General features: G+C 40.4%; 1 protein-coding gene across 1 annotated transcript in view; it reads left to right on the top strand.

Annotated features, from left to right (window-relative positions):
- Positions 1-18498, top strand: part of LOC106530138 (mitogen-activated protein kinase kinase kinase 9) — a 22719-nt gene extending 4221 nt beyond the window's left edge. Inside the window, exons 3-10 of the mRNA XM_014025716.1 lie at positions 1968-2148; positions 4868-5016; positions 5601-5776; positions 5948-6188; positions 8207-8326; positions 8710-8812; positions 10286-10398; positions 17423-18498. Coding sequence (XP_013881170.1) covers positions 1968-2148; positions 4868-5016; positions 5601-5776; positions 5948-6188; positions 8207-8326; positions 8710-8812; positions 10286-10398; positions 17423-18309 — 1970 coding nt within the window. The 3' untranslated portion in view covers positions 18310-18498. The remainder of the gene's footprint in view (positions 1-1967; positions 2149-4867; positions 5017-5600; positions 5777-5947; positions 6189-8206; positions 8327-8709; positions 8813-10285; positions 10399-17422) is intronic.
- The last annotated feature ends 882 nt before the right edge of the window (positions 18499-19380 follow it).

The following is a 19380-nucleotide window of genomic DNA, read 5'->3' as shown; positions in this document are numbered from 1 at the left end:
CATTTGACCTCCAAACATGATGTGAATTCTGGCATCCAAACAGTTCAATGTTGGTCTCATCTGACCAGACTTTTACACTTCCCTTTCTTCATGTGTTCAATACTTTTTCCCTGTGCCATTCCACATTATTACAAATAACTTCATTTCTGGACATTTATGGTTTGATTTCTTTGTTTGTATGGATCACTTGGGTTGTTACCAACATCTGGGAAAATTTCATGTCATTAGCACCTCTAGTAATATATTTACTGAGAAAAATGTGACGTGTTCAATACTTATTTTACCCGCTGYACAGGAAGTGATGAAGTTATGAACCGACAGTGAGAAGTCCTGAAAAAGGATTTCATTCAGTTGCTGAATGCAGTTAAAAATCTCAACATTTGTGTTCATCAGTGGACCCATCCCTACAGCACGAGGAGGGGCTGAGAGGTTCAGTATGATGTTGGCCCTTAATGGTTATTTGGAAAAGTCCTGTTCAGACCACTCTGTGAGATATGTGGATAACTTTGATCTCTTTTGGGAGAGACAACATCTGTTCAAGTCTGATGGAATGGCTTTGAACCAACATGGATCAGAGCTGTTAGTTTCAAACATGAAATATTTCCTGAATCAAGTTCTGGCTGGAAACAAACAACAGGAGAATGATCAGCTGACGTCTGAGGCTGAAGGTCAACAGATACATTATAAGGTCATTTCATTATTATAGTAGAAAAAGAAGTTGTCAGTGGTTTGCAGAGTGTCTAYGCAGAGCAGAGCTCCTGTGTTTGTTTTGATTTAGCCCAAGGTCTGCTGCTGAGTGCTGAATGTACCTGATTGGAGTCAGAAGATTGAAAATAAAGTTTTAACAAGAAGTCCAGCTGGTTTCCTGTTTATTCGGACATACTGTACCCTTTTGAGCAATGCATATTTTTCCTACATTTGCTTAAAACATAAACATTAACTGTTAGAGTCATCTCTCTTTCTATACTTCTTGAATCACTGAAAAGAGTTTAGTGATCCTTTTCGAAACAACTAAAAAACATTTGGTCAACTCAATTTAACCTACTGCTAATTGACATAGCCAATACAAAAATGACTTTAACTCAGCCAGTTTTATAGATATTAAATGAAAATTTGTGTGGGAGTAGCAGAGAGTCACGTCTATTATTTTAATGGTATTTTAAGCATTAGCACACCTTGTGAAATCTCAAAAGATGGAAGATAAATTTATTCATCCGATTTGACCAAAACATCTACAGCTTCTTATCTCAGCATAAAATTATCTTAATTTAAAATTGTGGCATGGAAGGCGACAGGCAATCTGCATTCTTTCAAGGAATGCCTGGCCTTTTGGGGGGGARTTGTTTCTGCAGCATTAGAGCCACATAAGCCTCATAAGTGCACCACAGCTTGGAGAACACTGGATGCAGATGGCCTGGCTATGTGGAGCTGAGAGAGCATATGATTAGAAGTATCCCTAATTTGCCTGAGCACATTAGCTTTGTTAACACCTATTTGTACACTTGGGTCTGTTGTACAATCAAACTATATTTTCAGTGTGTTGTTTGAAMCTTTTGACTATGAAAATGCAAGATGAACAGATTGGCGTTGAACAAGGGGGTTTCGTTTTTGTCTTGTTTTATTATTGTAACTCACAGTTTCTTGGTTTCTCTCTTTTTTCTTTCTTTTTTATCTTCTCCACTTTTCCCCTTTGAATCCTTTCTCTTTGTACTCCCATCAAATATGCCTTGTTTTTTTTTTCACCTCTTGTTTGGCTGTTTTTGCATTTCATCATGCATTGTGCTTAATTATGGAACGGCTGCCTCTCCCATCATTTCAAATCCTGACAATGATTGCCTGAAACCTTTCACTTAAACCACCAACTTCCCCATCAATCCAAATGAACCCTGTTTCTCCCAAATCCCCAATCCTTCCTCCCATTCTCCACCTGAAATTCCCTCCATCTCTGCCATTGCTCATTGCTTCAGTCCTAATTCTTGAGAAGGTTGAGATGGAAGACCTCAGCAACAAGACTCTGAAGATAACAGACTTTGGCCTTGCTCGGGAGTGGCACCGCACTACCAAGATGAGCACAGCTGGGACATATGCCTGGATGGCTCCGGAAGTCATTCGCTCATCCACATTCTCCAAGGGTAGCGACATTTGGAGGTGGGCAGGGATGGGAAGAAACAAAGTGCAAAAAATATAGATCTGTCCACAGATTGCACCCACTCACCATCCCCAACTGTTCCCTGATTGACTACCTTTTTTAAGAAAGATGTTAAAAAAATGACTACCTGTTGTAATAAAACAGTAAAGACTGTCTCTAAATCAGGGTATAAACATAGACATTCAAAATGCAGTCTTATTGATTTTATTATGTCCAGAAGATGTCTTTATGACAGTAAATTACACCAAATATTTATCTGTGATGAAGTGGTGACAGCAAACAAAACATAAGTCATACTAGGATGAGAYTCAATGCATTTTTAGTAATAAAGTGGGTCTAAATCCTGTAGAGATTTATTCACTGTTTCCTGCTCTTTGGGAAGATAGAAAAATGTTGAAACCCGAAGCACTCAGAGACTGCACACCTCTGACTACGAGACCCTAGGTTATGCAAATAAGACGGTGCAGCTGCTGAGCTGTGATCGGTGGAACAAAGTTCTACTGGATGCTGATTGGCTGTCACAGAATGACATTGTTGATATAAAGAAACCTCTTGTGCCTCTTCTGTTCCGTTTTTCTTTTAGCTTCTATTCGTGCCAGATCACGATGAGCTGCAGCTCTGGCAGATGCTACCAGATGTCCGCCAAATTTTAATCGTTTATTCTTTGTGAGAACTCGGACATGCCCTGAATATTTCATTGAAATCTGTTCATAACCTTTTGAGTAATCCTGTTTCTTATTGGACAGACAGTCAAACAAACCAATGCTATCGAAAACTTCCTCCTTGGCTGAGGTAACTATGGGTCTGTTTACTATTTATATCTTTAAGCACTGTTGTCACAGGCCACCAGTGACATGCACATATATTTTGAGGGGGTAGGTCCTCAAGTCAGAACAAAAAGCCAACTTGTGTGGTGCATGGATTCACTGGCTGCCTTTGTAGTGTGAGATGTATTACAGACACATCTTATTCATTGTGCATCTTTATTTATTTCAGATCAATTGCAAAATGCTCTCTGAAACAGATGGTTTATTTTCAACGCTCTACAGGTTGGTTGATCTATAATTTGGGTGACCAGATGTCCCTGATATCCAGGGAAAATCCCCATTTTGGATGACCTGTTCCTGTATATGTTCTCAATTTTAGCTTTTATGAATGAAAAAGGAAAAAATAGTTGCATATAAACTGTTGTTACTGTAGCTGATAAAAAGCATGAGTAAGCAGCATGCTGCACACAACTTCTATTACAGTAGCTGGTCGTGCTGTTGTTAACGTTACAAAGCAGAAGAAGAGCAGAGTGCACTGCCTTTAAAAAAGACTGTGTTGCTGCAAAGGATTCTGGGTAACTTGGTGAAAGTTATGTGTGCATGTGTAYGACTGTTAAAGACAGTCATACACATGTTAGTTGTCCTGTTGGGGTTGGTTAGTTGTTCCTGTTTAAGACATGGTTATTTGCTGTATATTAACACCATGAGTGAGAGGTACTTCCTGGTAAGGTGGAAGAATTTTCTGTTTATGGTCTGTGTATGAAGATAAAGTGTTATGTCAATGAAACTTAACTCAGTCACGCTTGACTAGCAAAGTCTCTGAAATGAGAAAATTAATGAAACCGTAACTGTCCCAGTTTTTGCATTTTATCTTGTTAAATRATTCTTCCTGGATTTAATTCCGGAAATCTGGTCACCTTATGTCACAATCAAATTGGCAACAACAGAACAAAAACTAGTAATGACACATGGTGAATGTTTTAGCATTTATAAAATTATCTATAAACAACCATTTAAAATAAACACATTWTATATATATATAATTGCTCATGGCTTTCTTGTTTGATAGAGGATCTTCCTTCCATCTCTTCCTAAGAACCAACAATAATGAAACGCAATGTTTATTAGAGTAAACCTGCTTGGCTACAAGAGTCAATGTAATGCATTGCAACATTAAGACTCACCAGACTGCAACTGACTGTCATGGTCAAAATTTAACACCCATAAAAGCAATAAAAGGACTTTATTTTAAAAGTATTTGCATTTCATGTATTATATTATTGCATTTGGCCCACAACCCTCAGATAGATTTTTGTTTTGCCCCTTTTCAGGGAAAATGCACCCCTGCTCTAACYGAATGTTTGTTATATTCTCAGGCAGCAGTGGCTCATGGGATATTTTATGATAAAATATGAGTATCTGTGGTCCTTTAAAGTTTGAAAATCTATGTTTAGGTTACTTGTATTTTATGTTTAATCCTAATACAATTCATATATATATTCTTTACTTTGGATGGGTTCATAAGAAGGCTAACTAGCCTAAATTATTGAACTCACTGCAGGATTAGTCAATTCAATWGTTCTCTTACCATKAATRCATGTCTAATACATGGTGTGAAAGTAYATGTRCATGAGTMTTTACATACATATACCTGGTACACACARTRTATAGAATAGTTAATGCCTGAGTTATTAAGCATGAATAAATAATGAGTATCTTGGTTTTGGAAGTAATTAGCCTATGGGTAAAGCATAAATAAATGTGTTAATTTTATATCCTAAGTATGATTCATCTTTAATTAATGTTGTTTTCAATGTTAAATAACTATTTATTAATGATTAAGTAAGGCTAAACGAGATGTAGTTATAAATTGTTACCATATATAACAGGAAGTCATTGCATATTTATTTACACTTATAGTCTGTTTCCTTTTTAATCCTCATCAATAAAGTTATGGTGTGCTGTTGTGGGAGCTGCTGACTGGAGAAGTTCCTTTTCGAAGTATCGATGGTCTTGCAGTTGCTTATGGAGTGGCAATGAACAAACTGGCTTTGCCCATTCCCTCGACTTGTCCTGAGCCTTTTGCACGTCTTATGGAAAGTAAGTCAATTCTTAAATATGCGAAATTTTAAAATGATAAAGCTAATTCCTTGTATATGCAAGTGGAGTATGCATTAAAAAAATCTTAAGCTTTTTTTGACCATTTTAAAAATTGTTTTGTTGGTTTTTCAGAATTCATGGGTGCTCTAAGAACATAACCATTGCAAATTTCTGTGGTCTTCTGTATTTTTTTTTTTTACTGTTTTGAACTTATCAAATCCTTGAAAACATGTTTTTTTAATAATCTTGTACTTCAGCATAATATGTTGTTAATTTTAGCTTTTAGCTGTTTTTTATTTTAGCTTCTATAATTATGTTTCAACTTTAAAATGTTATTCAGCTGTCAGTATTCACACTGCTGTTTTACAGAAGCTGCCATGTTATTAGAATAAGTAGAGTAAATGTCGGATTCTTGTGTTTATCCAATGCAGCATCATTAGCCTCTAAAACTGATCTGGCATCGACCACCCAAAAACAATTCTTTTTTTTAGCACTGAAACCATTGAGCCTTCGAAACATTCAAGCTAAAGGCAAATTTGTCCCAAAACGTTTCTTTTTTTTTTTTTTTTTTTTTGTCACCACAGGCTGTTGGAGCTCAGATCCTCACTCTCGGCCACATTTCTCAACTATTCTGGACCAGCTTACAGCCATTGAAGAGTCAGGCTTTTTTGAAATGCCAGCAGAATCATTCCATTCTCTACAGGACGACTGGAGACTGGAGATCCAGGAAATGTTTGATCAGCTTAGAACTAAAGAAAAGGTAATCATGAGAGGAAAAATTTCCAGAGGCAAAATGTGCATTTTAACCAGTTTTATCCTGGCTTTTGAGTTAGTTGAGAAGTGACTACACTACAACAACTATATAGGTTCTGATGTTCTTTTGTTTTTTTTGTTTTTTTTTAACCTAACCTTCTCTAATTGAACCAATCAGGAGCTGCAATCATGGGAAGAAGAGTTGAGCCGAGCAGCCCTGCAGCAGAAGTGCCAGGAGGAGGCTTTAAAAAGACGTGAGCAGGAGTTAGCTGAAAGGGAGATCCACATCTTGGAACGTGAACTCAACATTATCATTCACCAGCTTTACCAGGAGAAGCCTCATGTGGAGAGCAGGCAGGGCAAATTCCGCCGCAATCGCCTTAAACTGAAGGATGGAAACAGGATCAGTCTGCCCTCAGGTACTGAAAACAAGCTGCAGTCGTGTCCAAAGTCGGTCCTCAAGGGCCGGTGTCCTGCATGTTTTACGAGCTGCCCTGGTTCAACACTGCTGAACCTAAGTAGTACTTAATTCCTCCTCCTCCTCAGCACAAGTAGGGGTCTCTGCGGACGAGTGCGGACGAGTGGGCGTGTCGCAAGGAAAGGCGATTCTAAAGCGACACACCTGATTTGACGGACTTTGTTAAAGGGACACACCTGACTGGACAAGCAAAAGAGGGGTGATACCGTACGCACCACCTCATTGGACAAGAACAAAAGGGGCGTTACTGTATGGTACCACTTTTTCTGGAGAACGCTACTTGGGTCACATTTCTCCTGGTTAACCTTAGTGTTGGGGTCAGGGTCAGGCTGTAAAGACATCAAGCAGGATCTAAGGATACCGTCATGCAGGCCTCGTAGCCCACAGTTTTTATGCTTTTGACACGCCCACTTTGATTCCGCAGATAACCCCGTCTCCCTCAGAATGCCATCAAGGTCTGCAGAGGCCTACTAATTAAGCAATCAGGTTCAGCTGTGTTGAACCAGGGCAGCAACTACAACATGCAGGACAACGGCCCTTTAGGACTGACTTTGGACACTGCTCTACAGTGTAGCCAGAAGATGATTTAAATATTTCTATATTACCAGGATGCACAAAAATAATATACACGCACAACGCCATCCGAACTTGTTGGCCGCTTACGTCACAGCACCACGCCGGAGGCTGTCTAACTTCAAAGTCTCCTCAGATGCGTGTTTCTTTTTCCCCGATTTGAGGGAAGGGTCTGATGGATCCTTCTCGACCCATCAAATCCCATAATGCACCGCAGTCCGACAGGAGATTTTTTTTCCTGCTTGTAATGGCTGACAAAGCAAGAGAAACGAATATGTTTTAAATCAAAATCTGGTACTATAAAAATTTGTTTCAAGCGGTTGTGTTGTTAGTGTTTTTGTCATTTGTATAGACATGTTTTTAATATTATTCTTGTCAGAAATCAAGCAAAAGTAAAAGTGCACCTACGGCGAGTCCTTTAGTTCTTCAAGTATTGCCTTTAAGCTAATTTTGTTGTTTTGTGATATTAATAATACTAATAAATTGATATTTTGCTAATTTCGATCTATTTTTGCTTATGTTTAGCACCTTCATGATTGCTAGGTGACAGGATATGCACCRGAGTTAGGGTAGGAATAAAGCAGARGRCTAGACCATCCAATTTCCAGCCACTTGTTTCCAGTCTTCACGGTCAACCCAGCCTACCCGGTCTAGGTGGGCTGGGTTTTTGTACTGRATTTGGACACAGCCTCTGTGGGGTTTTTGTTCTGTCAGACCCCTTACTTCATATAATGTTTAAATGTACAGTGGRTCTTTGTAGTTTCAACCATTAAAATCAAGGAAAAAATGAAATATTTAGACTTACAATGGGAAAGATAGTTATAAGTGGTCTCTTGTACAGTTTTCTGCCATGTAAGGAWAAAATTTCTGTAACAAAATGATTTGTAAGACAAGGAACAAACATCCATTAGTTTGCCTTAATAGTTTAACTAGTTTACATTTTTTTATTAATCTGACATCCAGCCATACAGTGTGGTCTTTCTCTGAGGTCCACTAAAAATAAAATACTTAACACATCTACAACAGTTTGGGGCAAAACATGTTTTGTTACAAGAAATACTTTGATACAAGTTATTGAAATCAAGTGTTTTGATAATAAATAATAAATGTCAACAGTTCTTCATTATAAAAATGATTTTTATATGTGGCATTTATAACAACTTAATATTGAGTTGCATGAGGTTATTTTTTTGTTCTTAATTTTAATTTTAAAGTAGGTTTTGCAGCTCTGGACAGAAAAGGAGCAGAGATGTTTCTCTGGATGATAAAAGCTGTAGAACCATATTCTAGAAAAAAAAACAGTTCAGTTTGTTTTTGCACGGCTCTCTTATTCAGGCAACATCTGTAATGATCTGGAAACTCCTGTGTTTCTAACGGATCTCTTAGAYTTTCAGCACAAAATCACAGTGCAGGCATCTCCCTCGCATGATCATCGAAGTTTACTCAGCAGCGGTTCCAGCCCTCCATCTAGTCCGCCAATGCTGCCCAGACTGAGAGCCATCCAACGTAAGTCCAAGACCTTTCACAGATTTCAAACAATGCATTCGATTCAGAATTACTGTGTCCTACAGAGCTGTTTCCAATTAACCTAATTAAATGCAAAATTATCCTCCATCCGCTTCTAATGCATATAATTTACTGTTACAACCTATTGTTGGCCCTATCCCAACCTTTTTGAGACATGTTGCTGCCATCAAAGTCAAAAGGAACTTTATTAAAAATTGTACAATTTCTTAAACGTTTAATATGTTCTGTATGTTGAATTGTGGATAAAAAAGGTTTAAGATTTGCTAATCGTTTCGTTCTATTTTTGTTTTGGGTTATGACCCATTTAGTTTAATTTTTTTCTTCATTTTTAAGGTATGCATTAATAATGTCTTGTTTTACAGTCACTCCAGGGGAGGGTTGCATGGAGATTGAGAGGAAGGGGTCCAGGAAGAAGGGCCGCTCCCGTGGATGTGCTGTTTACAGGGAGCACAGCGCCGATGCCAGGTAAAAATATACATAGAAAATTAAGAATCCATATTAGTCAATTTAATGAGTTCATTTGTGTTAGTAAAGCAGATATTTTCAGAGAATGTTTTAGTTTTGTAGCTCAACGTATTATGATGATTGGTGGTTTTGCTCCTGGTTGGCCTGCTGCTGATCACCCTGATAAGCTCCGGTTCTTCTTAAAGGGATCCATGATTAGTTCTAACATTTGACTTTATTTGATAAACATTTATTTTAATTGTAAAATAAAGATTGTAAAAATACCATTAGGCTGTTTAATTTTGTACATTTTTAAAAATATATTTTAACACGGATGGAGCCATTTTATTTACATGCAAAGCATTCTGGGTAAATGATGATAGGTCATCGTGTGAGCGAGCTATATCCACCCTGAAGGTTAATCTAGGACAAAAGCTGACGTTCGACTCTAAATGAAACCAGAGAGCGTTGACAGAGAGGAGAAAGTAGAAACGATTCAGTCTACAACTGAAAATATGGATGGAGGACAACAGAGCTGCTTCATGGAAGAAGAACCTCAGCTTAGCCAGTTAGCCTTTGCGCTAGTGCCGACTCTATATTGCCTTATATGTATTAGCTCGGCGCTAGCACGACAAACTAACAAGCTAAACTGAGGTCCTTCATCTATATTTTCAGTTGCAGACTGTCATTTTTGTGTTCCCCTCTCTGTCATGTGGATGGAGGACCTCAGTGAGGAGGAAAATGTGTAGCGCTGAGCTAATACATATATGGTGATAGCGTTGAGGGTAATGCTAAAGCTAACAGGCTAAGCTGAGGTTCTTCTTCCATGAAGCAGCTCTGTTGTCCTCCATCCATATTTTCAGTTCCAGGCTGAGTCATTTCTACCTTCTCCTCTCTGTCAACGCTCTCTGGTTTCATTTAAAAGAGCCGATCATCAGATATGGTCCAAGACTAACCTTCAGGGTGGATATAGCTCACTAGCAGCCTCGCATCAACCAGGAAGCAGAGTTTTAGTTAAAACCGTGAAAAACTCATGAATGGAGATAAACAGACATAACAGATAAACAGGGAYGGAGGAATCTGAAACTGTGGAGCTTTTTGACCAGGACAGATGTGGATAAAAATCCGTCGGGTGAGGGACTTTTTTTCTGCGTTGCTGTTGAGGGGAGAAATTCCATGCAGTGACGTATGTTTCAGCGGGAGGGAGGGGTTCCCCCGAGCTCGTCGGCGCAGTGTGCAGGAGCTATGTCTGTGCGAAAACGACTGCTGAACAACCACGTGACCGCGCGTCGACCCGTCGGCGTCGGAGCGAGTATGTTTCCACCATAATACTCATCCTCTGCTTCTACCCTTTCAGGCCTGGTTCCTGTGGACCCCACTGTAAATAAACTCACTTACCCTTTTGTATTCTGTCTGAGTCTGGTTCCTCTGTTCCGCTCGCATTGCGACTATTCTCAGTTCCTGTCACTTATGGCCATTAATCTCTCCTCACAGTAAGAAGCCGCCCCATGAGGGCAGCAGACAGAGGTCCTGCAGCGCACCAAACCTTCGCAGGTCCCCAAAACACAGTCCAGCAGTGCCAGGGGTGCCAAGCCTTTTGGAGACAGGTATGGACAGCTCAGCAGATATGTTCTTGTGTAGCATCTGCCAGTGATTATGCAAAAAGCAGCTGAACCTAAAAGTTGGTGAAACTGATAGAGGTGCATCACTCCCATATTGCTCCAGTTATTATCAGAAGTTCATGTTTGCTGCTGTGTGCCTGTGAATCATGTCCTCACAGCAACCTACATTTGGATACATGAGATTTAAAGAAGAAATTTACATTGAAACCAAGCCACTTGGTGTTTTTAGAAAAACTTTGAAGACATACATGGATTTTTTAAATTAGAAAGTATTTCCAAAGTAATTGTAATCTGCCGCTATAGAGCAAATTCAAATGACTGTCAGCTAAGTGTTTTATGAACTACTGGACTAATTTCATTGAACTATTAAAAGGTAATCCCTGAGTGTACATGTACAATGGAATAACTTTTGGACTCAGCAAGATTCAAAATGGCTGCTACAGCCAACTGACCAAAAAACACAAAACTGATTATTGCATTGTTAGCCAAACAGAGCATTTAGGCTCTATCATTCTCTGAATTTATCATATTGAAATGTTACAGTCCTTTATTCATAATTAATAAATCCATTACCAGAATCTCTTCTTTAATTGTTGAATAAAATCTGTCCAGCCAAGAAAAAAATGTCTAGTCGTCTGCTACACACTCTAAAATGAAATGTTGGATTTACTTAACCATGTTATGTTACCTGGTTCCACTTAACTGAGTTGAGTAAATTCAAAGCAACATACTCATGTTCTTTGGCTAAAAAACTGGTATATTGCTTTGAATTTACTCAAATCAGTAAAGTGGAACCAGGTCACATAACATGGTTAAGTAAATCCAACATTTCATTTTTTACAGTGCAGGTTTGAAATGTTTAATCTTGCTTGCATACAGTTTGACAAAGCCTAAACCAGAAAATCAAAGTTGCAAAGAAATACAGCCTTTTATGTAGCATTGTGTAAGAGTCACTTACATCTCTTATAACGGAAGTTATAAGGAAATTATTTATCAAGCGTTTTTAACTAATTAGGGAAAATACAGTACATCCTTTGTGCAAAAGTGAACAACAGCACAATAAGTGACATAACTCAGTGAATTTGATTTGATCTAGCAACAAACGAGATCATTTACATAAATTAAACAACTTAATTGTGAGCAATCAGTTTTCCTTCAAAGGTTTAAGTCTTAACAACAATCAAGCATGCGTCCGAGCTTAATTAATTATTRAAAACGACAACTTTAGAAACAACAAAAACATCAGGCTTTAGATGTTAAATAAACCAGAACATTTGCAGGTACTGTTTTGGGACACGCTGTGTTTAGGCAGTGTAACTATGGAGAGAAAATAAACAAAGTTTGTGTGTGCGTAATAAAGTTTTTGTGTGTAAAACCTGATTTGTAACCCGTAAAAAACATTTTGTGCGTAACTTTTGGTATTTGTGAGTGTGTATTTAAATGTACACACAAATATTAATAAGTTATGAATACAGAATAAAAGTACACACGCACAAATATAAACTACACAAACATGTAATTTATTGTTTTTTATTGTTATTTAGCTCTTACACTTTGMTAATTATTACTAAATCATAATCAAACAAAATCACTACAGTAAACTTAATTGTGAGCAATCAATTTCCTGTAAAATTTAGAACTAACAAYAACAAGCACACTTCGAGCTTCGTTAATTGTCAATCAAGCACTTACATAGAGCACAAACCTCAAGCTTTAGATGTTGAATACCAGACATTTGAGGCAAATAACTTAAGGTTGGCAATAAAGGTTTAAGAAAAGGAGGAAAAATAAGATATTAGTTAGTTCCTAATTTATAACCTTATCTTTAACAATGTGGGAAACCAGAGGCAAGGCATATATACTGTATCTCTGTTCAGCGTCAGCCAGACAGTGATGCTCGTAACAGCCAGCTTTTACCTTTAAAGATGAGATCAGTCACCTGTCCAGGTAGTCGGGGAGGTTTCTCAGGTAGTAAGAAAATTTGTCAGGATCCTCCACTCAGCTGGACACTCCAGGCATGCCAACTTCAGCATCTGCATACATCCGCGTCAAGCATAGGAAGAAAGGCGAAGCCAAACTGGATCACGGCTCCAAAATTAAAACTTGCTTCTCACAGGAAGTCAAGACAAAGTTGCTTTGAGCTCTTGGTTGGGTCACCCCGAGGAGTTGGTGTGGCCCGTGGCTGTCTAGGTTCCCCATTGGCGATAAAGGGTAGAACCATACAGCTTAAGCTTGCTGGTTCTCCCGGAGGAGAACAGCTATGGTTGTGGTGGAAGTGGGTCCGTCTTCTTCTGACTACCGGGTGGAAACTGTGTTAGTCATTTAAAGAGGGTTTTCTTAGTTCCGCCTTCAGACGTTAGATTAGAAAAGGATGATATCAGGGAAAATGTTAGTTCAGAGACTTGCCGTCGCCTCCTGAAGCTAAACAAAGATTATTGCTTCTGTGTGGTTCAGAAACAAAACAAATCATGACCTGTTTAGTTATTATCTGATGAGAGATCTTTAAAAACATAACTGAAAGACTGAATTACTTCAAACTCAAACATTTGCAATATGATTCAGACAAATAAAATATTGATGTTTCATCAACTTAAACCATAAAGATTAGTTTAGTTAAATAAAATTTTTACACAGAAAATCCATACATAGCTGAAATCATACTGAGGGAGAAAAGAGATCTGTCCTCTTTTCTCCTGTAACTTTGATAAACCTTCTTTGATTATCAAAATGCGTAATAATTTTCATTTAAGAAAACACTGTATCAAATAAAAAGAAGATTATTCTGTTTATTATCTGATTAAGAAAAAGAGAATGTCTCTTTGACAAGTTAAGGCAACCTGTGGTGGCCTAAATTCAGTTCTAAGTGGAACAGAGATCTGTCTCTTTAAAGGCCCATCAGCGTCCCAGGCAGTTTCCTTGATTATTTCACTCGAGGTGACCCCTACAAATGTTTAAATCTAWATGTAAAAGGTTGTAAGAAAGTCAAAAAGAAAAAAATAAGTAGGTCCTCTGGATGGGTTCTTCTTTAGTGAAACATTTCGTCTCTCCTCCAAGAGACTTCTTCAGTCTGATGAGTTTCAAGTGAACTCAGCCTTATAAGCACTGCCTCCACATGGTGGACAAACAGGTTAGTCACATGCAAAAGAGGGTATTACAGTACTGTATGTACTGTATGTTTGTGTTCATGCCAGTGTTGTGGCTGACATGCTTCAGAACAATACGTGGTAGATGAGCAGCCCGAACATCTCTGGAGTGGAGTGTTGACTGACTCTTCCAAGTGGCAGTGATGACAGCGGCGAGGCTCCTGATGTGGTGGCTGGGTCACTGCTGGCCCCATGGCAGTGGCCCGTCGGCGTTTCCCTGCTGCTGCTGCTGACATGGAGCTCGACATCCTCTGAAGATGTGACCGTACTGGCCACATTTGAAGCAGTGGGTGCAGTTATCTCCCTCTCCGCTGTTCTGGCAGGTCTCGTAGCCTCTCTTCCTCTGGTTGCTTGGAGCATCCGATGTCCTCTTGGCGATCTGCGGCTTGCCGGTGTTTAGGGAAGCTAGTACCATCCGCTTGACCTCAGCAACCTCATTTCGCAATTCTTTCACCAAAGTGTGCATCTCAGGTGGGGCACGAGCTGCCTTGTCCTCTTTTGTTTGTGAGGTGCTGCGTGGTTCATCTTTGGTTGTCAGCTCATTAAATCTTGGTGGGTTTGAGTTGGTTCTTTTTAACTTGTTCAGCCGTTCTGTCTCGAGGTTGGAGGCCTCATTCATTTTCTCAATCAGCATTTCATCAGTCACATCCGGGTTGTCGAGAAGTGTCTTGATCTGGAACTTAATGTTATCATTTTTGCAGTCCTGTAGCCACTGATCTCAAAAACTTYCTTTTCACCAGGTCCACACTATAGTGCTCTGCTTCTTTATCCTTGGATACATACAGGAGCCTGTCTTTGAGCTCAATGGCCCTGAATAAGAAATCTTGAGCCAACTCTTTTGGGTCCTGAGAGATGTTGATCAGCTTTTGGTACAAATCTGAAGTGTCATCTTCTCTGTAATGTCCTTTCATTATTGTCTTTGTGAGATTGTCAAATCAGTCTTAATCTCAAGCATATCACACAGTTTGAGACCAGGATTGWTAGCTCTTATCACTGCTTCAATAACCTCTGACTTACTGTGGCCTTTGCRGAGGCCGTTTTCTATCTGGTGGAGTAAGCTGGTGTGGGACAGCCGATCACGCTGCCCGCCGTCTCCTATTTGACCACAGATGCGGAACTCCCTGCGTAGAGTCACCTCTGGTATTTTGGCTGACTTCAGGCTCTGCCCAAAGCTGGGAGCAACGTCTGTCATTTTGAGTTTCTCCTCTATTGCTTTGATCTCCCCCTGCAGCTTGTCATACTTGTCACCTGACACAGATAGGTGGGACATCTCGCAGGTCTCGACTGTGTCTCCTGTAGCTTCAGATTTGTCCAGAAACTTTAAAAGTTCTTTAACAACCTGTACAGCTTCATTTTCTGTATCACTGTTTTCAACTTCATCCAGTTTGTGTTCTATTACTTTCATCAGCTGACGCCTGGTGCYGTCTTTTAAGAGCTCATCTTCGTCTGTAGTAAAGCATTTCAAATTATAGCTGACCTCTATCAGCCGAACACGACTTAACTGGCAAAGTGTGGCAGTGATTTTATCTCGAAGAGCTTCAAATTCCATTTTTGGTACTCACAAAATCGTCCCTTTTCTCTTAATCTCAGGTCCGGTGATAGGAAAAAAGTTTTTTTCTTCAGCAGTTCTAATGTCGCTAACGTTTGCTGCTAACGTCTCCAACCACGATCTGGAGATCCTTTAAAAGAACTTTCTCCTGGCTGGCTCGCCCTTTTATGTTGCAGCTTGAAGACATCATTCGACGAATGGCGTAGTTTTTATCCAAAACATTTATTTTCTTTTAGCTCAACACAGAATATAAACTGGCTCCACACACTYACGGTGCTTCTGCTGCGGTCAGAGTCCGAATGAAATAGTAACGTTCAAGAGACGCACGTTTCAGAACTTTTCCACATGGTGCGTTCAGTGCCATCCAGTAAATACCAGTACTCACAGAAATGAACAATCTAGCTAAAACATACACCCAAAAAAAGTGTCTTTGTACAGTCAAATACACAAAAACAGTAACACAACTAATAATCTCATTTGAACAATGTCTGTATTTCTCACATCATTCTTATGCTACGTTCACACCGAACGCGTTTTGAGCAGCAAAAAAGCATCTAACGCCTCCAGTTGGACGCACTATGTTCAGAATGTCTGAAGATGGAGGAGTTTCTTGGATTTTTCCGGTCCGTCTTCGGTGGATGAAATAAAATAGAAATAAAGAAAATGGCTTTGCTTTATTTACTAAAGAGCAAGCGAATGTTGTGCACACCAGATAATTAATTCACCAGATGATTTAGAGGCGGTTTGTTCAGTTAGTTTCACCACTCCAACAGCTGCGTGCTGATGGACTATTTTTTGTCCCGAGTCCAGTTTAACACTACGGTCAGTTTAATGAGCTGCTGACCCACATCGGTGCTGATATCTCCTGCCAGAACATCAACTACAGACGGTCGATTTCAGCTAAAGAGCTCCGTCTGTTTTGGTTTAGTGGGCAACATTCAGGAAACTGTCACGTGGAAAAATGAGTCTCTCTGGTTGTCAAGACGAGTCGAGCGGCGTAAGTTCAGATTTTTGAACTCGGGCATCGACTGCTTTTGCCGCACCGCAGTGGAAAATGCTCTGCCGCACCTTCCGCATTCTTTGCTCACCACGCCAAATGGACCTGACCCGCCACAAGACCCCTAGAGGCGCGTCCGCCATATACTTTGCATGTAAACTGGCTGCTCCTGCAGCTCAAAACGTGTTCGGTGTGAATCCACCATCAGTGTATGCTTTTGTTGCAGGATGATGTCACAACAAAAGCCACGCACCAACGGCAAAGGCTGTGTTCCATTCTGAAAATCTGATTTGACACCTACACCTGCACACATGCATGCTACAGGCAGCCGTAGTCAATATTTTTGTAATAACAACAATAAAATAAATGTCAGAGAATAGTGTTTTTTGTGCTACTCACCCTTTTTCAGCTTGTAGGAGCAAAACCAACAGCACCTTGGATCAGTGTTTCACCAGTTTGGATATAATTGTGATCATGCTGACCCTGCTAGTGCCATGCATGCAGCTGAGCCTGGGCTGCCAGAAAAGTACCCCCCCCCCCCCCCCATTTATTTATTTTTCTGTGCATATGTTCTTCAAACACACCTCATTGTATAATACCGTCGCTCAGCATACATAACAGTTTAGGTCATAATACAGTCATTTTAAAGCAACAGTACTATAGTTTCCATCTTTAATCTGGCAGCCATGCATGGCGGTTTTGGTTACTGGGGATGGATAAAGAACCCATATGATTGGGGGCCTTGTAAATGTGCCCTTTGCTCTCCCCAAAAAGACACTGATTTTTATTCAAACCATCGTGTTGCTCAGATGAAGGACATGAGTTTAGAAACACTCGGTGTTCTGAGCTTCCCAGGATTCATAAAGGGGTCCCCAAGAATTATTTTCCTTTGACTACTCAGAGCCAGGCAGTGCCCTAAGTAGTGCGAAGAAGTCAATGATTCAATGTCACAGGCATCACACAGACCATTGTCATGGAGTCCTATCACCATTTTGTGGCGATTGAGCAGGTTGTGCCCAGTTAGGACTCCAACCAGTGTACTTAAAGTTTTCCTTGTCAGGGCAATGAGAGCTTTCCCAAACCTAACATTTAGGCCTAACATGGAAACTAGCAAACATGATRTTTTTTGGTCTGTTTTTGTTTATTTTCCCAATAACCGTTGAGAAAACATTAACATTTCCAGAAATTGGTTTCATGTAAACAGAGTCTAAAACCAGGCCTTTACTTGGTATGAATGTTATTCGATGTAGAAGCTTTAGAGAATCAACCAAATTCAAATAAAATCATGGCACTGTTTTTACTCTTTTTTATTTATTTTAGAAAATGAAGACTGCTGCTTCACCTCTGAGCCAGGGCCAAGTCCTGCTCCATCGTACCTTTGTCTCCCCTTCCAGAAGGAGGTCCCTTCAACTTTTGCCCCTGATGATGATGGAGATGAGTACTGTGTCAGCAACCAGGGGCCTGGAATACCATGCAGAAAGAGCCCAGGTGGGGGCCGTCGCTCAGAGCTGGTTCTGCTGGGTTGTGGGGCTCTGCTGGCTGCAGTCGGGTTGGGCTGCAACCTGCTAACGCTGACCCAGCCTGAAGACACTATCAAACCCCGATGGGAGGGCTTCTTTCACAGAGCAGGTGGCCCCCCAACTCGCCGATTGTTCCGACGGGAAAGCCCGCTGAAGTCTTCAGGTCCATCACTACCCACCGGAGGGTTACCCCCATCGTATACGCTTCTGTCTTTATCCTCCATGTCTGACTGTAACTCCACCCATGCACTGCTGCACTCAGACAGCGAGGAGCTGCTGGTGTACCGCCCTGACTCACCCCCATCCCAGCCCCCTGTTCTACAGGCAGTTCAAGGTCCAATCAACTCACTGGTCAACACTCATGTGGAAAGCTTCAAGTGTAATCCCCGTCAGTCTCTCACACCCACCCATTTTCCCTGTGCCTCGACATCCTGTCGTAGCCTCCGTCGAACACCATCAGATGGAGCCATCAGAAGGAACTGTCCCTCTAACAATCTGGATCTGCTGCCAGAACAAAAAGCTTTACACAGCACAGGTACAGTACTGACTGCAAGTTTAATACAGAACATTGATAACTATTTTATACTTTTTCTTATTAAATTTTTTGTGGGTTGGGGTTGTGGCCATGTAGAACCTGTTAACATGATCCATCCTCACCTGCAATGTCGGACACCAGAACTCTTCTAGCCAAACTCTTTTGACCCAAGCCTCTTTGCTCTGATGAACTTTTGTTTTCGGACTTTATKTTTGGCTTTTTATGTTTGTTTGTTTGTTTAGAGCGTTTACTTTTATACAGTATGATGCAAATTATATAACTTTACTTATTTACTATGTACTCAGTGTTTCCCCTTACATTATACAGGCAGGGCCACCCCCCCACCCCCCGCCAGCGAGATGGCCCGCCCCTCTAAGAATTTCACGGCATGTAGTCATTTTTATTTAAATAAGGCCAGATCAAGTCAAGAACTATTTTTTGYGTCCCTCCATATCCACCTCTTGCCAAACTTGGGGAAAAAGACGGCGCAGAGCGAGGCTGAGCGCTGTGTGTGGTCCTCACAAAGATAGGAAGACGTTTGTGTGATTAGACGCGCAGCTCTGCTTTTAATCGCGTTGCACCGGTGCAACAGCTTTGCAAGCTACTTTTTCTTTCTTTAAAAGAAAATGCGACAGGTGAAGCCACAGCATGGTTACTACCTTATCAATAATTACTGCCTTTTTTTCTTTCTCTTTGAGTGAGGGGTCAGCTTCACTCAGCTGCAGGTGAACACCTCCCATGTTTCCTGGACTATTTTCCACCGAGGATTACATCGTATTTTATATTTATTTTATTTCTAAAAGCACTTCGCAGCATTTCCCCCCGTGTGTTCACGTCACGAGCGCAACAAAACCGCGACAGATCAGCTGACTGTTTTTAAAGTGAGGTGCAGCGAACATGTCCTGCAGCGCAGCTCCGACCAACCCGGCCCGGGACTTAAAGTTCATACATGTCAACCCCTTCAGACATTTAACGTGTATAAAGAGCATCAAAAATTTATAATTTGCGCAAAAAAAATCAGTATTAATCACGCGGATGGGGTGGAGGTGCGCTGACCGCAGCTGGCGGGGTGGTGGGGAGGAGGAGGGTCTCTTAAAGACGTGTCTACATTTGACTTTTATTTTTTCTAAAATCAGAGTTCTCTGAGTCAGCTTCAGATGTTTGTAGTTAATCATAATACTTTCTAAATTTAACCAGGTGTTTCAATGCCTTTAAATTACACA

This window comes from Austrofundulus limnaeus, unplaced genomic scaffold, assembly GCF_001266775.1.
Source record: "Austrofundulus limnaeus strain Quisiro unplaced genomic scaffold, Austrofundulus_limnaeus-1.0 Scaffold493, whole genome shotgun sequence".
Taxonomy (NCBI): domain Eukaryota; kingdom Metazoa; phylum Chordata; class Actinopteri; order Cyprinodontiformes; family Rivulidae; genus Austrofundulus; species Austrofundulus limnaeus.
This window is presented reverse-complemented; position numbering and strand designations above follow the sequence as displayed.